The 13,569-nt window shown below is 44.1% G+C and overlaps 1 protein-coding gene across 8 annotated transcripts; it reads right to left on the reverse strand.

Annotated features, from left to right (window-relative positions):
- Positions 1–957: 957 nt before the first annotated feature.
- LOC133246618 (GTPase IMAP family member 5-like) lies at positions 958–8,099 on the reverse strand. 8 transcript variants are annotated; one of them, XM_061415101.1, is made up of 5 exons: positions 7,280–7,946; positions 5,428–5,483; positions 2,719–2,766; positions 1,351–1,855; positions 1,118–1,214 (listed from the first exon to the last, which is right to left on the reverse strand). In XM_061415101.1, the coding sequence occupies exons 1-5, from the start codon at positions 7,531–7,533 to the stop codon at positions 1,199–1,201; spliced, it is 879 nt and encodes a 292-aa protein (XP_061271085.1). In that variant the 5' UTR covers positions 7,534–7,946; the 3' UTR covers positions 1,118–1,198. The 8 variants fall into 8 exon arrangements, with proteins under 8 accessions (XP_061271077.1, XP_061271082.1, XP_061271081.1 ...); XM_061415093.1 differs by having other exon boundaries at positions 958–1,855; positions 7,280–7,945; XM_061415098.1 differs by lacking the exon at positions 7,280–7,946 and adding an exon at positions 6,148–7,273 and having other exon boundaries at positions 958–1,855.
- Positions 8,100–13,569: the final 5,470 nt, after the last annotated feature.

Here is a 13,569-nt window from a genome sequence, read left to right on the forward strand (position 1 = left end):
AGACAGGACTGAGTGACTGAACAACAACACGGGTCAAAAAATAAAGAGAAGCATAATGTTTCATCACCACATATGAAAAGTCCATGCAATTCAAATTTCATAAACTTGTAGGGAATGCAGTCTTGCAGGTCACTTCCTTCTTCTCCAGGGTGGCTTTCATGCTACAAGGAGATGGTTGAATGTTGAAGGAGACCAGATGGCCGGCTAAGCCTGAATTCCTACACTCACCATCTGGCTCTTGTCTAGCCCTGCTCTAAGGATTAAGGTTCTCTAATTTCCCAGTGGCTGACTATGCAGAGATTTTCCTCCCCACCCCGTCTCTAGGGCCTTCCTCCTTTCTCCCCCAGCCTCTTCACACCCCAGAGATATCCCAGAACACCCTAGTCTTTCTCTTTTGTGTGGTGTCTTATTATTACTATTTTTTTTAAACCTACAAGGAAGTCAGAGTATGTTTCTGAATAAAATAAGGAATTCCAACTGTAAAAAGGGGGTCCCCGGTGAGACGCTCGCTCACACAGCATGTCAGTCCATTCACTTTCCTCTCTGCAAGCTCCACAATATTTCTTGATGGTGTGCAGTTAGTTTATTATTTGTCTTCACCATTTTTTTGAAAAGATTTTGCTCTTAAATTTATTTATTTGCTTTAATTTTTGGCTGCACAGCATATGGGATCTTAGTTTCTCAGCCAGGGATTGAACCTGCACCCTTTGCATTGAAAGCACAATCTTAACCACTGGACTGCCAGGGAAGTTTCCACCTTCACCATTTTTAACACAACAGAAAGCGGAAATTTTTTTTCCTTTTGGATTTTATTCCTAAAAAGGAACCAAAGAAAAGGGATGGTGTGTCTGATGCAAGGAAGCAAAATTGAAAATGAAATTATGTAAAAAGCAAATAAAGTTTCTGACCAACACAGACAGGTATGCCGACTGAAAAAATGGAAGCCAAGGACAGGTGTCATCTGAAAATGCTCAATGTTGATGCGTACTATACAAGCTAATTACAATGGCAAGAAAAATCAAAAGGCATAGGACAAGAACAAATATTTTGGCATGAGAAACGATCCAGGCTTTGAGTCGGAGGAGCGCCTTGAAGGCAGAGTTTCTCTCCACCTCTTTCAGGTCTTGCTTTTGCTTTGCAACCTGCAGCCGTACCTTGTCCAGGTAGCGCCTCTGACCTTCTCCATGGGCGCCACCCCTCATCTGCTGGAGCATCTGTGCATCAAAGAAGAGCTCGTTGGTGAGGAAGGCACCCTGGTGCTCCCGCTCCAGCCCCTCAATCACAGCCATCAGCTGGGCCAGCTGCCCTCTCTGCTCGTCCCCAGAGGCCCAGTTGTTGAAGGCGCAGTACCTCCGCCTGCACTTCTGGACCAGGCTCCTCAGCCTGAGGTTGTCTGTGTTTGCCATGTACTCATCCAAGGATCCGCCCGCCAAGTCCTCCTTGTGGGTGAAGAGGATGACCATGTATCTCTCAGCTCCTGCCCCAAAGACCTCCTTCACCCTGGTCACGGCCACTGCATCCTGCTTGGTGAAGTGCCCCAGCTGGGTCACCAGCAGCAGCACGTGGGGCCCTGGCACTGACAGCAGGTAACAGGCTCCGATATTCTCATACACCTCTTGATCCTGGGCTCTGGACTCAAAGATGGGGGGCATGTCCACCACCAGGATGCTCCTCCCATTCCACGTGCCTGTTGCCCTCTGACACTTCCTGGTCACCGACTGGGCCCCCAGCTTGGATTCAAACATGGGCTGGGAGAGGATGCTGTTCCTGGTGGCACTCTCCCTGCTGCCTGTTTTGCCTACCAGGATGATCCTCAAGGAGGAGGAGGGTTCAAAGCCCTGATGTTCTATCCTGCCTGTAAAAAAAAAAAAAAAAGAATTTTTCCGGTTTTACTAAGTTTGTGATTCTTTTTTAAAAGTTTTTATTTTATCTTGGAGTATAGTTGATGATAGGCTTCCCAGGTGGTGCTAGTGGGAAAGAACCCACCTGCCAATGCCGGAGACATGGAACACAGGTTTGATCTCTGGGTTGGGAAGATTCCCTGGAGGAGGACATGGCAAGCTGATGCAGTATTCTTGCCAGGAAAAGCCCATGGACAGAGGAGCCTGGTAGGCTGCTGTCCATGGGGTTGCAAAGAGTTGGACATGACATAGTGACTAAACAACAACAGACAACAACAAGAGTTGGCAAGGGTGACACTGTGCCAAGAGCTAAAATTTTCAAGAGATGGAGTGAGAATCCAAGGACTTCTGGAGTTCTAATGAGCCCATGTGAATTAGGTTCATTCCAGGCTCCTAAAATCTGTTATTTTGTTCCTTTTACTCTGTGTCGGTTCTTCCCTTACTTAAGTATTCTGAAATTTTATTTTTCAAACATGATTACTAAATCTCTATGTGGAACTTTTCCTCTTTTCAGCTGAGCACAGGCAGGGGAAGATTTCATTTTCACAATTTGGTTCCAAATCCACTGACTTCTGACTTGAAGTTTTGTTTCCACATTTCCCATACATCACCACACGGGTCAGAGTGTCATACTCGGGTGTGTAGGGTGTGATGACAGTAGGGAAGATAAAGAACGTGATAGCTGCCTTTTCCTCCTGCAGTTTAAAGTAACTGGGTTTCTCTTCTGTCTCAGTTTTTGAGGTCAGGGAGTGGAGGAGGGAAGACAGTAACTGTCGCCTGGTGTCCAGAGTGCTTGAGAATTTGGAGGGTTTCTTACCTTCAGCCATGGTCCATATCTGCTCCTCTGCAGCGCTTCCATTCACTTCTAGAATAAAAAGAAGGAAGGAATAAAAACAAGTGTCCTTATAGGAGTTGGTATAGACCTGAGAACACCTCCAATTCAGACAGCTGAGAACAATTATCCTTAGATGAGCCATTTCCATTGCTAATTTTCTAACACATTTTATTTTCAAATATCCATATAGAACTTTAAGCAAGCCAGGTGATGCTAGGTTATGTTAACACAGTGAACTCTTGTTTTCTTCCTCATTCTGCAGGAAAGCAAGAAATGTTTGAATACATATCAGTTGATTATCTCCCTTCAAACTGAAAAGGCATGAAATAAAGAAAGCCTTCTTATATGGAATAAGAAGCAAGACTTTAAAATTATTTGTTATTATTATTGGAATCAAAGCAAACTTGCTAGACTAGAGAATAAAAGTTGCCTTACTGTAAATGAATAGTGGTTTGTTTGAAGTACTGGGCATTTCCAGTCCCAGAAACTCTTTGTATCAGATGGACATCCCAGTGGCAAAGGGGAAAGTACAATGCACCTTCCAGTGGGAATGTTGAATTGGGGTCCAGGGCTCCTTTGAGGATGCACATGAGAGGGAGAAGGGGAAGAGGCCCGAGTGTGGTCACCACCTCCTTCCCTCTGAGCAACTGGGGGAAGAGAAACTGGTGCCTTGACTGAGGGACAGCAGCAACATTTGGGACAAATTCAGGATAAAGTCCTTTCCTGATCTGTTTTAAATCAAATGTCTTTCCTTGTGGGTCTCCCAATAACAACTTAAGAAAAATCCCAGTAGACATAAGCAGAAATCGGCAAAACCATGGAGATAAATGTTTCATTCAGATGAGGCATACTATTGCGTCATTCTTGGTGCTAGAAAAGGTAAGCATTCATTGGAAAAGGCAAGTATGCACTCTGCAATTACAATTAAGATGAACTCTGAGCCTGTGGGCTTCCCTCATAGTTCAGTTGGTAAAGAATGGGCTTGCAATGCAGGAGAACTGGGTTCGATTCCTGGGTTGGGAAGATCCCCTGGAGAAGGGAATAGTTACCCACTCCAGTATTCTTGCCTGGAGAATCCCATGGGCAGAGAAGCCTGGCAGGCTATAGTCCATGGGGTCACAAAAGTCGGACACAACTTAGCAACTAAACCACCATCACTGAGCCTATATTTTATTTATTCAGTTTTAAAGATTATGCAGTTATGAAATAAATATTTTAAGAAGAGAAATAAATACACTGAGTAATGAAACAAATTCCACAATGTGCAATGAACAAATCTCAGTATTTTGGCATTTTTATTACTGCTGTTCAGTTTGGTTGAGAAAGTTAAAACTTTACACATATAGTTTCCTTTATTTACTTTTGGACTCCCCCAACCCTGAGTCTCATTCTCCCTCTCCCTTTAGAGGCAAACAGTATTCTGAGATGTTTATGTGTCTATCTCACTTGTGTATTTACACTTGTACATACATATCTATCTATAATTAAGATACAGTACTTTTTGGTATTTTAATCTTTTACAGAAGTGACATTATTTATGTAACATTTTATCCAGTTCTTTCTTAACGAACATTTGGTGTTCCAAATGCATCTTTGTTACTGCCAACAGTAGTGCTACTACCAACATGACAATCTCTCTGGAATGTCCAACTTCCTCCTGACTGCTGCTGCTGCTGCTGCTGCTGCTGCTGCTGCTGAGTCGCTTCAGTCGTGTCCAACTCTGTGCAACCCCATAGATGGCAGCCCACCAGGCTTCACCGTCCCTGGGATTCTTCAGGCAAGAACACTGGAGTGGGTTGCCATTTCCTTCTCCAATGCATGAAAGTGAAAAGTGAAAACGAAGTCACTCCGCCTGACTAGATGTTGCCAAGTCTGACTCCATGAAACTTGTGCTGAGTCGTGCTGGCAGCAGCCACGTACCAGCATCCTGCAAATCTTCTCCTACACTTGGTAATACTATATTTTTAATTTTTTGGTCACCCTGTTGGGCATACAGTAGGATGTCTTAATTGGTTTAAACTTGCATTGTATTGATTAACATTGAGTTAAAAATGATTTTCATAGTTGATTTGCAATTCAGCAAATTTCTTATTTCTACCTTTACACATTTTTCTATTCACTCAGTCAAGATGCATAGAAATGGTCCTCATTAAGGAAACCATCCCCTGTCACACTATCAGAATATACTAAAATAACTTCTTTCCTTTCCTTAACCCTTGAGAAGAGCATTTTCCTTACCACCTTCTCCCACTTGGTGTACTTGCCTCTGGTAAATTATACTCCAGCCTCTGCTAAAATTGCTCAAATTCTCTGACATCTTTTCTGTCTCAGATGACATTTTCTATTGGAACCAGTATACTGAAGTAGTAAAGACAATGACGAGTCATGACAATGTTGATGATGAACTTCACCATCATAATAACCCTCTGTGCAGCCATTTGTGATTTTCAATTTTGCTTTCATATCCATTATTTTAATTGTTTGCCCTAATTCCCTATGAAGTGATTGAGATAGGTATTAAAATTTCTGTTAAAATATTAAGAAACTGAGTCTCAACTAACATGCCCATGTTCACACAACTGTCATGGAGCTAAGAACAAAAACTGGCTCATTTTGCCTGCATATTCTCCTAGGTTCATTGGGGAGGAGAAGTGACGATAAAGTCATTGAGCCTCTTGGAACACCACATACCATGTTGCCATCCATGGTCAGGACATAAACTGAAGCAGTTAGGCTGGAAGCTTGCCCTAAAACCAACAAACAGAACTGTATTGCAAAATCTTGAAATCTTGGGTGCCTTTTTTTTTTTTTTTAAAGACTATTCAAACATAATATCGTAGGGGACAGAAGTTGCTCAGAATGGAAAGATTTCAGTTTAAGTAATCTGGTGTTTTTACATGACTTGATGATCAGTGTGACCCAAATGGGGCTCTGTGGCTGCCACAAAACACCATCAAAGTCCCGAATTGGGGAGCAGAGGTGCAGCACCGTCCTCCTGAAGCGTCTTCTGAGTGGGTCAGGTTGCCAGGGGGAGACATGTCTCACCGAGGAATAGATTTTTGGGGGTGGATATTAACAAATATTAAAGTGTCCAGAGGCTAGTCAAAAAGGATATTGATGGAAATGCTGAAATGAAAGGATATTAAAAGGACTGAATCAAGCCTAGGAAGACATCCGGAAGCATTGTAAACCTGAAGCAATGTGACACGTGTCAATTGCAGAACAGACAAAAGTGGGGGAATGAAGAGTGGAGGCAGATTTCTTCTCCACAAGGAAAATCCGAATCTTCCCCACATGCGATCAGGAATCATGAAAGAGCTGGTGTGGGAGCAGAGATTATACGGGTATCTGACAGGAACAGCAGGTGGATCTAGCTTATGGAGGAGGTTGAAGCAAATGAATGTCATATACCTTTGGATCTTTAAATTGGATGAACCTGATGTTATCTTGATCCTATCTCATTTTATCAAATCAGTAGAAAGTAGGCTCTTTCCTGCTGTTTTAGGAAAGGTAAAACTGTTTTTTGTCTGCCTTATTCATGAGTCTTTCCTTCCCCATTTGCTTGAGTCCCTCTGTTTCCCGGCATCACTTGGTTTCACAGTTTAGTCTCAGGACTTCATAACACGGCTTTCACAGGGGGTTGACAACAGACCAAGGGATGGTTCCTGTACACGCTGGGGTCTCTCTGCCATAGTGTCGAATTCTACATCGTGTGGTGGGAAACGTGGCTATCTGGGGAAGAATGGGGTGGCTTTCAGAAGATCAAGGTCTATGGAACAATGTCCACTGAGAGGTTTCGTTGTGAACGTGGCTCAGTGAGGGTTCTCGTCGTGTGGAGCCCTAGGAGTGGATTCCTGCACCAGGCTTCTCTGGGAGGTGGTGCTGGTCAGGGCCCGGGTGGTGCTGGTCAGGGGGTGGTATGGGTGAAGTTACGAAGGTAAAACTTAAGATGTTCGCTCTACTTAGTTAGGGCTTACTTGTGAGTTTCAGTTTTCTCATCTGTCAAATTGTTGTTCAGTCGCTCAGTCCTGTCCAGTTCTTTGCGACCCCACGGGCTGCAGCACGCCAGACTTTCCTGTCCTCCACTATCTCCCGAAGTTTGTTCATGACCAATGAGTCCGTGATACTATCTAACCATCTCATTTCCTGCAGCCCCCATCTCCTTTTGCCTTCAATTTTTCCCAGCGTCTGAGAATATTAGCGAAGCTTTGTGAAATGCTGTGAAGCTTAATGAAAATCAAAAGAGCTCAGAAGTAGGCAACTAGACATAAAAGACTGCAGCACTGTGGAAAGCGATGGGCGGGAACGCGGGGTAAGCGGTCCGGTCCCCAAATCCGCCTGGTTCGCACTGGGAACCTGCTGTTGTCCATAAGCTTTCCACCGGCGCCCGGTTTCACTGACAGGAGACCCCAGAAGCATGGAACCGGTTAGAGGTCCCACCAGAAATCAGTAGCCCTGACTCAACCGCGGCCTCCAGAACCCTCCCTCTTCGCCCGGCTCCCAATCCTCCAGGACGCAGGGACCCCCGCAGGGGTCCCCTTACCAGGCTCGGCTCTGCGGGCTGGATGCCGGCGGGTCGGCGGGAGCGCGCGGCCGAAGGCTGCAGGGCACGACTGCTGGGCTAGAAGGAAAGCGGCACTGACCGAGCGCGCGCGCCTCCTGTCCCCGCAGCTGGGGACACCCCTCCGGGCAGGGCGAAACTGCTGCCGCGGAAACCGGAGAGCGGCGAGTTCGCAGCGTGCGCACCCCCAAGGGATGTTTGCCCTCTGAGACCACGAGCGCCTCGCCCCCTCCCATTTCCTCTTTAAGAAGGGTGAAAAGAGACCACTCTGATCCCAGTCTCCCCGTGAAAGCACGTCTGCTGCTGCTGCTAAGTCACTTCAGTCATGTCTGACGTTGTGCGATCCCATAGACGGCAGCCCAACAGGCTCCACCGTCCCTGGGATTCTCCAGGCAAGAATACTGGGGGTTGTCATTTCCTTCTCCAACTCATGAAAGTGAAAAGTGAAAGTGAAGTCGCCCAGTCGTGTCCAACTCTTAGCGACATGGACTGCAGCCTACCAGGCTCCTCCAGCCATGGAATTTTCCAGGCAAGAGTACTGGAGTGGGTTGCCATTGCCTTCTCCGTTAAAGCACCTCCAAAGAGATCAACTTAGAAAGCTAGTTATTTTCTTTGGCGCAAGAAAGAATCACAGACTTTTCACGGAGGACTTCTCTACCTTCGTGCAAAGCTGGAGCCAGGTGTGGAGCAGGTTAGAGTGGAGCCCTCCTCCTTTCCAGAAACTCCGCAGAGCTGGGAGCCAGAGAGCCACTGTTCTTTGCCTTTTGTCTCTTGGGGTTGAGGTGTCTGTTCTTAGGAGGCGTGTATGTGTATGATTTCTGAGGAGTGATACGCAGTTCTCTTTGGTGTATCCTTGAGCTATTTCACCAGCGCGTGGAAGAACAGATCTTAGATGTTTTCAGACGTAATAAGTCAAGGGATATACACGATTTAAGTCTATTTTTGAAGTAAAAAGGAGTGCCTAAACTTCATGGGATAAAGTGTGAAGGGAAATACAAAATAAGAATTGGACCAAGAATGAGACTGAATGTAAGGTATAAAAATAATTATGACCCAAAATAATAAAAACAAAACACTACATCATTCGGGAAGATATTTAAAAGAGGTAAAAGACAACTTTAGGGGGAAAAAACCTCAAAATATTTTATTGCTGGAATAAGCAAATACTTATTCACTTGTATAGAAAAGGCAACATTGTCACTATCATATTAAGGCTCCTAGAGCAAAAAAAAAAAAAAAAAAGACCTAACGTCATTACACAACAATAAAAGACCTAACTGTAAGGCCCAGAAGTATAAAACTTTTAGAGGAAAACATAGGCAGAACACTCTTTGACATAAATCGCAGCAAGATCTTTTTGACACACCTCCTAGAGTAATGAAAATAAAAACAAAGATAAGCAAATGGGACCTAATTAAATGCAAAAGCTTTTGCATAGCAAAGGAATACATAAATGAAATGTAAGGGCAACCCTCAGAATGGAAGAAAGTATTTGCAAATGAAGCAACTGACAAAAGATTAAACTCCAAGATATACAAACAGCTCATGCAACTTCATATCAGAAAACCAAGTAACTCAATAAAAAAAATGGGCAGAAGACCTAAACAGACATTTCTGCAAAGAGAACATACAGATGGCCAGGAAACATGTTCAGCATCACTAATTATTCAGGAAATGCAAGTCAAAACTAAAATCAGGTATCACCTCACACTGAACAGAATGGCCATCACCAAAAAAATCTACAAACAATGAGTGCTGAAGAAGGTGTGGAGAAAAGGGAACCTTCCTACACTGTTGGTGGGAATGTAAACTGGTACAGTCACTATGGAGAAGAGTATGGAGGTGCCTCACAAAACTAAAAATAAAACTATCATATGAGCCAGAAATCCCACCCCTGTGCCTGATTTGAACAAAGCCATAATTCAAAAAGATACATACACTCCAATGTCCATTGCAGCACTGTTTACAATAAGCAGGACAGGGAAGCAACCTACATGTTCATCAGCAAAGGAATGGATAAAGAAGATGTGGTACATATACACAATGGGATGTTACTCAGCCATAGAAAGAAATGAAATAGTACCATTTGCATAGACGTGGATAGACCTAGAGACTGTCACGTAGACTGAAGCAAGTCAGAAAAACGAATACTGTATAATATCAATATATGGAATCTAGAAAAGTCATGCAGATGAATTTATTAGCAAAGCAGAAATAGGGACACAGATATACAGAACAAACTTATGGATACCAAGGGGGGATGGGGGAGTAGGATGAATTGGGAAATTGGGATTGAAATATACACACTACTATGTATGAAATAGACAACTAATGAGAATCTACAGTATAGCACAGGGACTCTACTCAAGGCTCTCTGTTGACCTAAATAGGAAGGAAATCTATAATAGATGGGGTGTATGTATAAGTGAAGGAGGAAACAGAACAGACTCTCTTGAGGGCGGGACTCCATCTTGGGCTGGACTGTGGACTTTGAGCTATATGCCCAGTATCTATGGAAATGACATACCAACTGGAAAACCAGGCCCCTGGCAGGAAGAGCCCCAGGGCTCTCTATCGTCTAAAAGAATACCCTAATTATCTGTGTAACCCAATAGAATCATACATTCAGTTATGCTTATTGGGGTATGACCACAGGCCTATTGATAATTGCCCACTGTTAACTACCTAGGCTTAAGGCATATGATCATGGGTTAACTTTGATTGTATCTTTCTTTTTCTTTTGTTCAGACTAGTTTCAGGGAACCTTATACACTTAGGGTATATAAGCTTTTCACAAAAACTGGTCAGGGTCCTTGGCTAAGAGAAGACTCTGCCTTGGACCCACCGGTGTAATAAACTTCACTCCACTATCTGCATTGTCCTTCTGAGTGAGTTTGTTTCCCGGAACGCGTGGCTACAACATACATACAAGTGATTCACTTTGCTGCACAGCAGAAACTAACAACACAACATTGTAAAGCAACTATACTCCAATAAAAATTTTTAAAAATAAATTCAAAAAAGCTTAAAAAAAAAGTGAGTCTTAGATCATAGTCTAGCTCTGGATTCCCCACGAATTTACAGGTATTCCTCTTCTAGGGAATTCAACCCACATGGTATTCACTGGAATGAGTAGTGGCTTCTGTCCAGCCAGGCAGATGAATATTGTACATTGTACAATACTGAATATGGTACAAGACTATATAAGAGGGTACGGATTGTTTGAAATCTGCTCAGAAATCTGATCATGGCCAAAAACAACTCTCAGAAGTAAGCCAAAGATGAACCTCTTTGAACAGCTGATCCAGGCAGCAGGACACGAAAATATGAAATAAACTTCATCAACACACAATCAAAGATGTTCACAAAGAGAAAAGGTGAGAGAAGACATACCTAGTTGGTATGAATTTATAGATTCACTTAAATAGACAGCTTTTGAGAAGTTATAATATTTTGACCCTGTGTCTGGTGACTCAGTGGTAGAGAATCCGCCTGCCAGTGCAGGAGACGTGGATTTGATTCCTGGATTGGGAGGAGCCCCTGGAGGAGGAAATGGCAACCCACTCCTGCATTCTTGCCTGGGAAATCCCATGGAGAGAAGAGCCATAGGGTTGCAAAGAGTCGGACATGACTGAGCAACCAAACAACCACAACTCCTTAAGGAAACTCTTCCTATCAGTTCAGTTCAGTTCAGTTCAGTCATTCAGTCGTGTCTGACTCTTTGCGACTCCATGAATCGCAGCATGCCAGGCCTCCCTGTCCATCACCAACTCCCGGAGTTCACTCAGACTCACGGCCAACGAGTCAGTGACACCATCCAGCCATCTCATCCTCTGTTGTCCCCTTCTCCTCCTGCCCCCAATCCCTCCAAGCATCAGAGTCTTTTCCAATGAGTCAACTCTTTGCATGAGGTGGCCAAACTACTGGAGTTTCAGCTTTAGCATCATTCCTTCCAAAGAAATCCCAGGGCTGATCTCCTTCAGAATGGACTGGGTGGATCTCCTTGCAGTCCAAGGGACTCTCAAGAGTCTTCTCCAACACCACAGTTCAAAAGCATCAATTCTTCGGCGCTCAGCCTTCTTCACAGTCCAACTCTCACACGCATACATGACCACAGGAAAAACCATAGCCTTGACTAGACGAACATTTGTTGGCAAAGTAATGTCTCTGCTTTTGAATATGCTATCTAGGTTGGTCACAGCTTTCCTTCCAAGGAGTAAGCGTCTTTAAATTTCATGGCTGCAGTCGCCATCTGCAGTGATTTTGGAGTCCAGAAAAATAAAGTCTGACACTGTTTCCACTGTTTCCCCATCTATTTCCCATGAAGTGATGGGACCAGATGCCATGATCTTCGTTTTCTGAATGTTGAGCTTTAAGCCAACCTTTTCACTCTCCTCTTTCACTTTCATCAAGAGGCTTTTAGTTCCTCTTCACTTTCTGCCATCAGGGTGGTGTCATCTGCATATCTGATATTGATATTTCTCCCGGAAATCTTAATTCCAGCTTGTGCTTCTTCCAGTCCAGCGTTTCTCATGATGTACTCTGCATATAAGTTAAATAAGCAGGGTGACAATATACAGCCTTGACGTACTCCTTTTCCCATTTGGAACCAGTCTGTTGTTCCATGTCCAGTTTGGTAAATAAAAAATAGGTTCAAGTTCTGATTTGCCGCCTTTTCCCCTTAGAGAGTCACTAGGCTCTCGGTAGATTATTTTCCTCTTCAAATAAAAGGCTGTTAGTGATAATTATCCTTCAACCTCATCAGGTAGCTTTCATCATAAAATATTAACCAATAAACCTGTCATCCAGAACTGGTCCCTATTTGACAACTTAAGGAGCCTCTGCCTTTTCCCCCAGATATTCTTCTACCAAAGAAAGTTGGGGGAGGGGGTGGTGTGGCAATAGGCGTGGCCATGAGGGCTGCCTGAGGTACCACACCCCTGGTTCATAGCCCCACTCTCTGTCAGCTCTGTAATCCTGGGAAGCTGTTTAATCAAAGTGTTAAATCTCTTCTGCACAAGTGAGATCAATACTGTAAGTACTGTCCTCGTTGGCTATCAGAAAAATAAGAGGAGACCATCTCCCTTCCTTCCCTCCCTCCCTCCCTCTTCCTCTCCTCTCTCTTAAACCTGCTGCCTAATAACCTCCATCCGTGTTCCCTAACACCTTCTACCTGGTGCATCATGTTCCCTCTAATACATGATCTGATGCCCTCTACATCCCTTTCTGTTTATTCATTTTACTTTGGGAACAGAGCTGCAGGTTAGTCAAAGAACTTAATATCTCACAGCAGGGCAGGAGTAAAGATCCAGGTGAAGTGCCAGCCCTAGGCCTCTTGCTGCTTCACCCCAGCATCGAGTCACCTCTTGGCTTCTCTCTGTTCAGTCTTGAGTGAGCCCTTCCCCCTACTACCCAGAGCTCATACCTGGGGGCAAACATGCATTATGAGATGTGTTCTTACCATAGGCATTTTCTTCATCTCTTGCCACCTTCTGTCTTCCCATGATTAACTGAAAGAGTCCCAGACACTGTTCATTCATTCATTCATCAAATAGGTATAACTGCCTACAATGTATCTGGCCAAATCCAAAGAGCTGGTGACCCCACTCATAATTTCTCCTCTCCCCTGAGCATTGGAATTTAGGGAAAGCATTGGAGGAGCCTTATCTGAGTTGGGATGATGCTATGAGAACACCTGGTGAGCTCGACTTTGTCTTCTTTGGATCTCCAAATGCAAAAAGCAGACGGGAGATGATAACATTCCATGCCAATGAGTAAGCTTTTGGTTCAGTTCAGTTGTTCAGTTGTGTTGGACTCTTTGCAACCCCATGGACTGCAGCGTGCCAGGCCTTCCTGTCCATCACCAACTCCTGGAGCCTACTCCAACTCATGTCCATCACATCGGTGATGCCATCCAACCATCTCATCCTCTGTCGTCCCCTTTTACTCCCACCTTCAATCTTTCCCAGCATCAGGGTCTTTTCAAATGAGTCAGTTCTTCACATCAGGTGGCCAAAGTATTGGAGTTTCAGCTTCAGCATCAGTCCTTCCAATGAATATTCAGGATTGATTTCCTTTAGGATGGACTGGTTGGATCTCCTTGCAGTCCAAGGGACTCTCAAGAGATCTTCTCCAACACCACGGTTCAAAAGCATCAATTCTTTGGCACTCAGCTTTCTTTATAGTCCAACTCTCACATCCATACATGACTAGTGGAAAGCCATAGCTTTGACTAGATGGACTTTTGTTGGCAAAGTAATGTCTCTGCTTTT

This window comes from Bos javanicus, chromosome 4 (assembly GCF_032452875.1).
Source record: "Bos javanicus breed banteng chromosome 4, ARS-OSU_banteng_1.0, whole genome shotgun sequence".
Lineage (NCBI taxonomy): Eukaryota > Metazoa > Chordata > Mammalia > Artiodactyla > Bovidae > Bos > Bos javanicus.